This window comes from Jatropha curcas, chromosome 8 (assembly GCF_041381405.1).
Source record: "Jatropha curcas cultivar XTBG-Jc1 chromosome 8, XTBG_Jcur_1.0, whole genome shotgun sequence".
In the NCBI taxonomy this organism is placed as follows: Eukaryota; Viridiplantae; Streptophyta; class Magnoliopsida; order Malpighiales; family Euphorbiaceae; genus Jatropha; species Jatropha curcas.
Genome location: NC_143158.1, coordinates 7,412,105 through 7,424,473, shown reverse-complemented (window position 1 = coordinate 7,424,473; position 12,369 = coordinate 7,412,105). Strand labels below are relative to the sequence as shown.

The 12,369-nt window shown below is 25.6% G+C and overlaps 1 protein-coding gene and 1 long non-coding RNA gene across 2 annotated transcripts in view; both read right to left on the bottom strand.

Moving 5' to 3' along the window:
• Nucleotides 1–272: 272 nt before the first annotated feature.
• Nucleotides 273–2,732, bottom strand: LOC149494115 (uncharacterized). The gene is made up of 3 exons (XR_016322031.1): nt 2,272–2,732; nt 1,274–1,359; nt 273–437 (listed from the first exon to the last, which is right to left on the bottom strand). It is a non-coding gene; the product is annotated as an uncharacterized LOC149494115 (long non-coding RNA).
• Nucleotides 2,733–11,587: 8,855 nt separating this feature from the next.
• LOC149494114 (uncharacterized) overlaps nt 11,588–12,369 on the bottom strand; it is a 1,464-nt gene continuing 682 nt past the window's right edge. The window contains exon 2 of the mRNA XM_089724955.1: nt 11,588–11,638. Within this exon, the coding sequence (XP_089581081.1) occupies nt 11,588–11,638 (51 nt within the window). The remainder of the gene's footprint in view (nt 11,639–12,369) is intronic.

The window sequence follows — 12,369 nt, the reverse complement described above, 5'->3', positions numbered from 1 at the left end:
GGCAATGGGACCGTTTTTATAAAAATGACTTCATTTTAAACCCAATTTTGTTTTAAGGCCAAATTTTTTTAAAATACTGGTCAGGCACACCAATGTGATTCTGGGTAAGGGAATTGGGTACGCCGGTGTCACGACCCATTTCCGTGGGCCGGACCGGCACTAGGACCTGGGTGGGCTTAAGGCCCCCAAAGCCCGTAGTAAGCCTAACTTATTTAAATCTTACATTCTATTCATAATTATGGATTCAGGCCCAATAATTTATTTCACAAATATATCCAAAGTACAACCCACATAATAAATGTCTATACTCTATTTGATCATTTACAACCCAGTTGGAATACAATTGCGGAACTCTACCTGTACATTTACTTCATTATTTTCTCATTAACAGTCTTCTATAATTAATGTTTCAACTCCATAGGACTTTCTTCTATTACCTGAAAAAAAAAAAATAAGTAGGCAGGGGTGAGCGCCAAACTCAATGAGTAGGGTTAGATAACCCTCTCACCCCACACAATCACACAGATGCTAAAATATTTTTATCTGATCACCGATTTAGTATATGATCATGCAGTTTATCACACAAATGGCAATACAACAGCAATCACAATTATTATCACCTTCATATAATCACATCACGTGGAAATTAGTCAGTGGAGTCACCGAAACCCCCGATGAGCCGTCCTCCCACATGGCCCATCCTCTCACGTGTGCACCAGGGAGCCGATCCCCCATTCTGGCCGACCGGTCTAATCCTCACTTGACCAGCCCTCTCATTGTTTTTCCATTCTCTCTCTTCTTTTTCTTTTTTTTTTTTTTTTATACCAACAGGAGGCAACCCGGTCGTCTCCATCAAATCTAGATCATCAGGCGCTCACAACAGGAGGCCACCCTGCGGGCTGCGATCAAATCTAGATTATCCGGTGCGCCCAATAAAGAAGCCAACCTGTGGTTAACGGTAACGGTAGGTGCACACGGGGGCGCCGATCTCCCATTTACCCGGCTAACGGTAATCAGGATCCATATAACGGTAACGGTAATCATAATCGGGATCCATATAACGGTAACGGTCTCACAAACCCATGGTGACCCACTTCATCCCAATTCCACACAAACAAAGCACAGCATAGTCACAACACAAATAATCAAACAATTTTTAATATCAACAAATAGTGCATCACAGTATGATAATTCAACAAAATAATGCATGATAGCATTTAGCCGTGAATGCATGAATGCAAGCGGATGATACTAGTTATCTAACACTACTCACAGTTCTTTATTGTCCTTTAAAAGGACTGCCTTTTTAGCCACATGCTTCCAGCTTTTGTCCTCGCATTTTTGAATTTTTATAATCCTCTAAAATAAACAAGAAAATTCTAAGTAAGAATTCTAATTCGGAAAATTATATTTCACATTCGTTTATTAGTTTTGGTTACCAGTCATTTAATTCACTTATTAAATTAAACTATATATATATATATATATATAGTTTTCTAATTTATATATTTATTCTAATTTATCAACTTTAAATAAAAGGTTAAGTAATATTTTATAATAATACTAATAAGAATACTAATATTAATAATAATAATAGTATTAATAAGAATAATATGATTGATAATATAATATTACTAACAATAATAATTTAATTCGTACTATCTATTAGAGTTCTAAAAATAATCTAATTCCTACCGAAATTTCGGCAGCATCTCCCCTAAAAGTTGGACTATCCTCCTGTTAAAATATCAACAATTTATCAAATATTCAATCCATACGGCCCATCCGTCGGGCAATTAATCAAACAACATTTTCCCATCCTCCTTCAATCTCAACATCACCACACAATCCAAATTATACATTACAATAACATTATATTTAAACTACCTTAATTAAATCAATAATAAAATTATAAAACTGTTAACTACTCACAATTATCAAATTAAATTAACCAAATTACTTAACTACAAATAATAAAATTAATTTAATTAACTAGCATTACTAACATTAACTTAACTAAACTAATTGACTACAAGTAATAAAATTAATTTCATTAACTAATATTTCTAAATTAATTAACTTCAAATAATAAAATTAATTTAATTAACTAATATTACTAACATTAACTAAATCGACTAAAATTATTAAAATTAATCTAACTAAACTAAATCAATTAACTAAATAAATTAACTAAATAAATTCAAGAACCCTAACTTAACTAAATAAATTACCTACAAATAATTAATTTCATTCACTAAAACTAAATTATACCTAATATATTGTTGCCGGAATTCGATTAACCGGAAATGGGGCTGGTGGCCGGAGGTCGACTGGCGGTGTGGAGAGAGGCGGCGAGGGCTGGGCGGCGCGCAGTGGATCTGCTGTTTCTCGCCAGTCACACAGAGATAGACGCAGGGAAGAAGGAAGGAGAAGAAAAGAAAAGAAAAGAAAAGAAAAGAAAGAAAGAAAGAAGAAAAGGAAGAAAGGAGGAGGTGGTGGTGCGGTGGTGGGCTGGAGGTGGCGCAGAAATGGTGGGTGAGAAATGAAGGTGCAGCGCTGGATATAAGAAAAAAAAGAATTTTCTAGATGGTTTGGGTCGAACCAGTTCGGTTCGATTCGATTCGGCCCAAATCATCGATTTTTAACTGGTTTTCAGCTTTTTCAATCGGTTTTCGATCCGGTTTCTCACAGTATTCGCACTAAAATATTAATATTAATTTCCAGGCTGTTGATTCATTAAATTTAATTGGAAAATCTTTGAAAATAAAAATTCGGGTTGTTTCAGCCGGCCCGTTGGAAGCCGACGCCCGGAAAACCGGCCTCTATTATTAACCTATGATTTCTAATTTATTTTAGTTAGAAAAGCCAAATTATTTATTTATTTGAACCCAACCCAAATAAATCGGACCGAGTTCCTATTTGGAAAATTATTTAATCGTCCCAAACAAATCTAATTATCACATAACAATTATTCAATTTAAACCAATTAAATCAAAGCAATTCAACCAAATAAATAAAAGACCCGCTCTTGCCTTATGGTTCAAGGCGGGCGACAAACCAAATCAAAAATATTAAATGGAATAAATAAATAACCCGCTCTTGCCTTATGGTTCAAGGCGGGCGACAAACCGAATCCAAAAAATTATATAAACCGATTCAAAATTAAATACAAAAATTACAAAAATAAAATCACACATAATTATTATTTAACACTAAATATACAAATTATTATTAATAAACATGTAAATTAATTTTAAACATAAATAAATTTACAAACTTAATTCTAAGCATTATAATTATTTTTATTTTCTGAATATGCAAATTATTAATAAATCTACAAATTTAATTTAATTTTTTTATTTTAAAAATAAATTGTAAAGTCCAAATAAATAAACACATGAAATAAATAAACACATAATTAAACCGGATCTAAAAATATATAAATCGAATGAAAAATTAAGTCCATAAACTAATAAAAATAAAACCATCCATAATTATTACTCAATATTTAACTCATATTTTAATTTTTTTAATTTTAATTTTTGCATTCAACCAAAAAAATAATAAAATTCATATGGATAAATATATAATCAGTATGATGAATAGTAATAAACAGTGCGTAAAAAGAATACAACTTAAATATAACTTAGGAAAATATAAAATGACCAAATATAAATAGAATATAATTTAAAGAAATATAAATTACTAAAAGCATAAAAATAATAAAAATACAAGAATATGTAAAAAAAATGTTAAGAAAATTACCTGATACTCAGATTGAGGATTATGAATGGATCAAAAGTCTTTTTAATCTCCTAGAAGCTTTAAATTCAAGGATTTAAGTGAGTTTTCTTTATATTTATTTTTGCTATTTTCTCTTTTTTATATTTTTAATTCACCTAAAATTAATATCTAATAGCAATCTCTTTTCAAAATTAATTCATAAGAATTTTTGAAAAGAAATTTAAATATTATGAAGTGTAATAGAAATTATAGATTGTAGATTGTGTAGTGTAGAAGTGTGGTGTAGAAGTGTAGTGTGTGAAAATTGTGAGAGAGAGGGTTATTTATAGAGGTTGGGACACTGTAGCAGTGTAGTACAAAGCACTGTAGCAGTATAGTACAAAAGCACTGTAGCAGTGCTGTAGTATTGCCTATAGCAGTGTAGTACCAAACACTGTAGCAGTGCACTGTAGCAGATTTTTTTATTTTTTATTTTTTATTTTTTTTAGGGGAACGCGTGCTACAGTAGCACAGCTACTGTAGCTACGCGTTTTTCCTCTTTTCTCTTTTTTTTTTATTTATTATTATTTTTTTTATTTTTTAAGTTAGGGGAACGCGTGCTACAGTAGCACAGCTACTGTAGCTACGCGTTTTTCCTTTTTTTCCTTTTTTTTTTTTAATTATATATTTTTATGCTGCACAGCTGCATCACACAGCTGCTGTGATGCAATTTTATTTTTATTTTTATTTTTTACTTTTATTTATTTATTTGTTTATTATTATTATTTTTGATTAAATCCTTGGATTAAAAGACTTCTAGATGGTATTGACCCATTCATACTCGTATCATCATTGGATCAGGCGGGGCATAAAAAACACGCGTCAACAATAGCAAGCATTTTTTTCCAAGAAGTTGACATGTGACACTTCTTAAATGAATGTTCTTCCCTTGCTCTTACTACATAAGATTCTTGGTAATGATACATCAGATTATAATGCCACATAAGACTCTTAAAGTTTATAAATATTGATATTAATTATCATTCAATTATCATAATTAATACATATTAGTAAATAATTATAATTATTATAATGTTGTAACCTATCTTTTTTAATTAAAATTACATAATATTGGTCTTAATTGTCATTCAATTATCATATTAATATGTATTAAATAATTAAGTTATTATAATAATATAATCTATTTTTTAATTAAAAATTATCATAATTTTGATGTTGCTTATCATATTAATATGTATTATAACTTATCTTTAAATTAATATTATTATAATATTAACATTGAATATCGTTATAATCAATTATAATTATCATTTATTATTACGAATGAAAATAAAAATTTTATATTTAAAATATGATAGAGAAGGTTAATGGTGAAAATATTTATCAATAGTTTTATTAATAATGAATATCTAAACGTTTCAATATTTATATGTCTTAAAATTGCAATATATAGTTTTTTTTATTAGTATTAATGATAATATATTGAATTGCCATTAATTGTTTATTACTAGACTATAAATAGAGAGCACTTTTTGAGCTTTGGTAAGATCATTTTTTTTTATAATCTCAATAATTCTTATATAATTTCTTTTCGACATTGATATTTTTTTTTCTCTTCTAATCTCTATTACTCTATCAAATTAGGAAAATTTTGATAAATCATAAGAGAAGGCGGTTTATATGAAATTATCATTAAGAATGATATATAAGTCTATGATTGAATTTCTATTTTTGATTTTAATTTATTTAATTTATTATTTTTAATATCGTCTAAGAAAGATGATTAATTCAAAAATAAATTAAAGTCAATGATTTTTAATATATATTTCCTTTTCTTTCAATTTTATTGTAGATATTAATTTTTATATAATTAGCCTAATGTTTTGAATTTGAAATAGATGTTCTTTAATTTAGATAATTTTCAACAAAATTAACAAATATAAAATTAAAAAATAATTTAAATTATAAATTTTTCTTAATTAAATTTTATATTTTAAAATATTATCACAATATCTCTAAGATTATAGATAAAGATATTTACTGTGCATAATACGGCATGCTGCTAGTTTGGAGGTAAAGTGCATAGTTTAATTGTTTATCACCAAATTAAGAAATTATTCCGTAGTAGGTATAAATATTATACATTGATACTCCATTTCAAGAATGTGTATATTTTTGTTCCTTACATGTATATATTATATATAGAACAATCAATATGTTTAAAAGAATGGTATATTATGTCTATTTGCATCATCATACAATTACTAATAAAATTCAAGGAAATTTTTGTCATTTGAAAATTATAAAGATGCAAATCAATATTTTTTTAATGCTTATAAAATACTTAGTAAAAATAAGTGTTATTTTGATTGCTAAAATAGGAATATCAGTAAAATATATAGGATTTGAAAGAAATTAATTAATGTTTTTTTATTAATATTTTATTCTTATATATAATCAAGTGAAGATAGGAATGTGATTTTCAAATGAACATAAGGAAATATACTATCTATCCAAATATAATAATGAAAGATAAGAGTGTATAAAAACATAATTTAATATTTGAATATTCAAATAAATAAGGATTAAATATTATTATTAATCAAAAATTTATTTAGAATATTTCTAATTCTTTTATTAACAAATAAAAAACTTTTAAAAATAATAACATAATTCAATGATGATATTTATTTTTAAAAAATATAACAATTGCGTGCGGAACTCAGATTTCGACTGGTATAAATATATAGATATATATATAGTTAAATAATTATACAGATTATTCAAATTATTATCAATCATTAATTACTACTACCTCCGTTTTTAAATACTTGTCACATTTGAAATTCACATCTCTTAATAAACCAATAAATTTGTCTAAATTATAATAAATTATTGAGTAAATTAACTATATTACCCTTAATTTAATATATTCAAACACCAAATTTTTGAGAAATTCAAACATTAATTGTTGGTCATATATAAAGGATAAACATGAAAAAAACATATTACTCTATGAAATCACAAATATGACAAATGTTTTGAAATATAATACTTTTTTAAATATGACAAGTATTTAGAAATTGAGATAGTATTAATTAACTAATGTTGTCATCAAATATTTAAAGGCATTATCCAATCAAGAAGTTCATAAAAAAGAAAGTAAATAGATTAGGTTAGATTAGGTTTTAAAATTATCAATTATCATTATTATATGTTTAAAATTCCACATCACCAATTAAGTTTCACAATAGCATGTCACATAAGCAAATTTGGTTAAACTTTTATGTATTTAAATAGACATTAAGTTGAAGAAAATTCATTAAGTTGACCAATCAAAACGCAGAAAAATAAGGAAAAATTAAATTTTTCTACAAAAAGAAAAATAGAATGTTGAACAAAAGAGAGTTTTTGAACTTTCTCTTTGTTTCATCTTACACACACACACACACACATATATATATATATAAGTACGAAAGACGGAAAAACATTAAGTTTCTAAAATGCCCCTGCTAAGTTTATGAATTAACAAAAATATCATTACTAATTCTATTCTAATTATGATATCAATTTATTATTTTTATTAAATTAATATTATAAATTTAATCTCATTCTAATTAGAAATTTGTCCTATCATACCACTATCAATATGTTTAGTTTTAATTACTTTTGGCTATCAAAAATTCTTACATCAAGCTTTTGAAATTATTGAGTTTGCAATTATGTCTTCTTCTTGCGGTAAGTATAACCTTAACTCTCTTTCTATTTACAAATTAATAGAATATTTTTTATTTATAGTTTTTATAATTTAGATTTATAAATGAGAAATTGAAATTATTAAGGTCACTTACATAAGAATGGATATGAGAAAGTGAAAATGAGAAATTGAATCAAGTATGACTTGATTACAAATAAGTTTTGTGAAGTTAAGGACAAAATTGTAATTTATATTGAATTACAATTTTTCCTACATTATTAAGTATTGACTTAATTGATTTATGTCTAAAATTTATTAAGATAAATTTTTGATTAAACAAACCTAATATTTTTAATTATGATTTATTTATTTAAATAGTTAAATAAATAAATATAATTGATTAAATTGAAAATTCTATTACTATATGTATTATGATTTATTTATTTAAATTGTTTAAATAAAAAAATAGGCAAGCATAGATTATAATTATAATTTATTTAAATTTATTTATTTATGACCTAGGGTTTTCATATATAAGGTTTAAAATATAGTCCAACCGGGAGTAGTTGCTCATAGCCACAAAACTAAATATAGAGCCTAGAAGCTAGCACCATCATACATGTAATGCCCACCGCCCAATCCCGAGAGACCCGACGGCGGATGCCACATTTGGTGTCGGAGACACCGTCCTAACTGACATTTAGATCATATAATCATATTATGAATTAGAGTGACTTAGTATTCACAAATTTAGCAAATAATATTTTGTTATTAAAATGTATATTTACTTCATGAAAAACAATTTGGGAATATCTTACAGAAAAACTGCAAGAGTTTTCCTTAAAAACTTATCTCACTAAAAATGTGAATACCAAAACACTCCCAAATCCAAACTCCAAACTTCCAACAACTTCAAATAAACAACACAACACAACCACACTTTTATAATTTCATATCTATATAATTCCTCAATAGCATTTTTAGAACCATCAATTAAATGCATTCGTCATATCTATCAAATCCAAATGAACTAATCATGCCAACTATCTTAAAAATATTCTATATCCAACCATTAAATAAGTCTATGTTTATCTCCAAATATATACACCAAATAATCTATAATAACATACTTAAATTATAATTCAATAGTATAATCATCATAAATGTAATATTATACATGTCATGATTCTTAATTACATAAAACTATATCTACTATTAAAATAATCTCATCTGCTCTGATGATGCTACTCTTCTGGTCTTCAAGCAGCAAAGTAGTCACTTCTAATTTATAATATGATTATATGATCTATATGTTAGTTAGGACAGTGTCTCCATCATCGAACGTGGCATCCACCGTCGAGTCTCTCGGGATTGGGCGATGGGTGTTACAATACGCTCTAACCTCTCAACCCTCTAAAATAGTTTTAGAGTTTTTCGATTGTCCGTTCGTATGGATACTACTAGAAGCCGAACATTTTGACAACTTGTGGTTTGCGATAACCTAGTCGCGTAGATCGAAATTTCAAAGAATCTGCAAAAGAAGTATTTTTCTAAACAATTTTTATTGTTTTAATCGTTTAAATGGATTCCTATTGGTATGATTAATTTGTTTTAATTATATTATTCCGCTGCGTATTATTGATATTGAAACCCAACAACTGTAATTATGAAATTTTTCATTTTATTTATATATTAAAATTATCTAATATTTTTTAATTAGATTGATTGTATTAGTTTCCTTAATCATATTATTTTTATTCATTACAAATCTTGTTTCATTATTTTTTTGTTGCTAAGAATTGACAAAAGGTTCTACAAACGTGGTAGCAACGGTAATTTTTTCCGTTTCTAAAGTTATAACATTTGATTTTTTCTTTCGCGGCTTAGGTTGGTTCTACAAACGGGTTAGCAACGGAATTTTTATCCATTGCTAAAGTTATAACCAAAATTCAGAACCTATTTTTATTGCATATTTCTTCTCTGCCACATACTTTGGTATGCTTGCACTTTATATTTTATTAATAAAAGTTTAAATTTTATTTGAATTATAAGATTAATATTTTGTTAGCTCTTTGTTATTAATATTATAAATTTAATCTCATTTTAATTAGGAATTTGAATTTAATCATATTCTTTTTTTTTTGACATGTAATCATATTCTAATTTTGATATCAATTCATTATTTTTTATTATATTAATATTATAAATTTAATCTCACTCTAATTCAGAATTGCTCCTTTAATATTATTTTAATTAGGATTTTGTCATATCATACCACTATATATATCTTTGGTTTTAATTACTTTTGAGTTTTGACTATCAAGAATTTGTTACTTCTTGATTATCATGAATTTGTTGCTTTTGACTATAAAAAATTATTACATCAAATTTTGCTAATTTGGAAGTATTGAGATTTCAATCATGTCTTTTTCTTGCGGTAAGTATAATCTTAACTTTTTATATTTACAAAATTATTAGAATAATTTTTATTTATATTTATTAAGTATGTTCTACCAACTATAGGAAGTTTAATCTAATTCTAAATAGGAAATTATTAAATATTTTAATTTTATTGGTTGAAAAAATAAAGCTAATTTAATTATTAAAGATATAAATTTCCAATTTAAATATAAATTCTATTGGATAAAATAATAAATTATATTATATATTATACAAGATATACATGACAAGAATATAAAGCTTTAAGATTTTAATTTATTGATTGAAAAATAAAGCTAATCTAATTATTAAGGATATAAATTTTGAATTTAAATATAAATTCTATTGGATAAGATAATAAATTATATTATATATTATACAAGATATACAAGGTAAGAATATAAAACTTTAAGAATTTTAATTTTATTGATTGAAAAATAAAGCTAATCTAATTATTAAAGATATAAATTTCCTATTTAAATATAAATTCTATTAGATAGAATAATAAATTATATTATATAAGATATATCTGGTAAAAATATAAAATTTTAAAAATTTTAATTTTATTGGTTGAAAAAATAAAGATAATTTTCTTTTGAACAAATAAATTCATTAGCTTGAAAAAAAGTAGGGAATAAAAAAAATAGGGAATAAACATCATTGAATTTTGAAAATATAGTTTGTATTAGTTTATTGAAATTTGTATCCTCTTGATAATTAATAGATGCAAAATGTTAGTTAGTATTAAATAATATTTAAATTAATACAAAATGTAATAAACTAATCAAATATATAAGATCCATACTAATAATAAATTAATTAAATAAACTACATATATATATATATATATATATATATATATATATATATATATATATATATATATTATTAATATCAAACCAAATATATATTAGAATTCATAACCGAAAAATTCTATCCAATCTTAATTGGGAATGAAAATCGTATTGTAAAAGGACTTAACTGTTTTATATTACAAATCTAAAAATAATTAAATTTATAAATTATAAATTTAAATTTTTTGCTTTTCTTCATATTTTCTTTTGGTTGCTTTGTTAATATTATTAGCTATTTTTGTCTTATCATTCTCTTGAAGGTATTAATTATTTTATCCTTAATATGCTAAGTAAATTTCTTGATCAATTTTCAATTACTATAAATTTGTTAATTTGTAAGAAAAAATTATTTAAATCATGATAGTAATTTTTTTAACATTTAACGCTTCTTTTTTTAAGTTATTGCATATTTTTAGTTTAAAAATTTATTATACTTTGATTTTAATATTACATCTATTATTATGACAATAAAGGACAAATATTTAAATTATAATTCAATTGAAAATTTAATTTATCAAATAATTATATTTTCTTTGGCTACTATCAAGGATTGTTTTTTTGCTTTTATTATCAATAATTCATTAAAAGCTCTCTACTATGAAGAGTTTCTTTGCTATTACTACATCGAAAACTTCTCACTTTATTATTACTAATGGCTGAGGTACTAATTTTAACCTTTGATTTTTTTTTTTTTGGTAAACTATTGTTAGTTTCAATATCAATAATACACAGCGAAATAAGATAATTATAACAAAATAATTACACCAATATGGATAAGTTTAAACGATTAAAGCAATAAAATTGTTTATAAGAATACCTCTTTTCAGATTCATCGAAACTTCGATCTACGCGGTTAGGTTGTTGCAAACCACAAGCCGTTCAAGTGTTCAGCTTTTACTAGTATCTACACGAATGGACAATCTAAAAATTCTAAAACTATTTTAGAGAGCTGAGGGGTTAGAATGTATGATAGTGCTAGCTATCATATGCTCTATGTTTAGTTTTGTGGCTATGAACAACCACTACGAAGTTAGACTGTATCTCAAACCTTATATATGAAAACCCTAGGTTATAAATAAATAAATTACAATGATTTATTTAAATCTTTTAAATAAATAAATTGTAACTAATATATATATATATATATATATATATATATATATATATATATATATATATATATATATATATATATATATTGTGAACCCCTTCCCCGAAACATCACTGGCATATGAATGCATGTGACTAAGGACAGAAATGCACGTGAATGTATGAGTCGCCACCTTGTTTAATTATTTTAGGGTAAACTAGGAAAAAACCCTAAGTGACTCCATTTTTAATTAACCTAGTTACTAGATTAATTATCCCAATGATTAAGGCACAATCTACGAACCCGAGATGGATCCCGAGACTATGTCATGCTGATGAACTAACCGATGAATGAATGCTTTGCAAGGTGAATGATGGATTAATGAAATGTTTGAGTGATTTCGACTTGCCGCTCGGGGTTAAATCCCGAACGTGCCTGCGTACTTCCGTTTGAATGGAAGATCAAAGTCAACGTAGTTCGATAGGCCTTCTTTGGAGGGCTTTGAATGGGTATGCTTTATGCATGAGTGTGTATGCTTTGTGCAT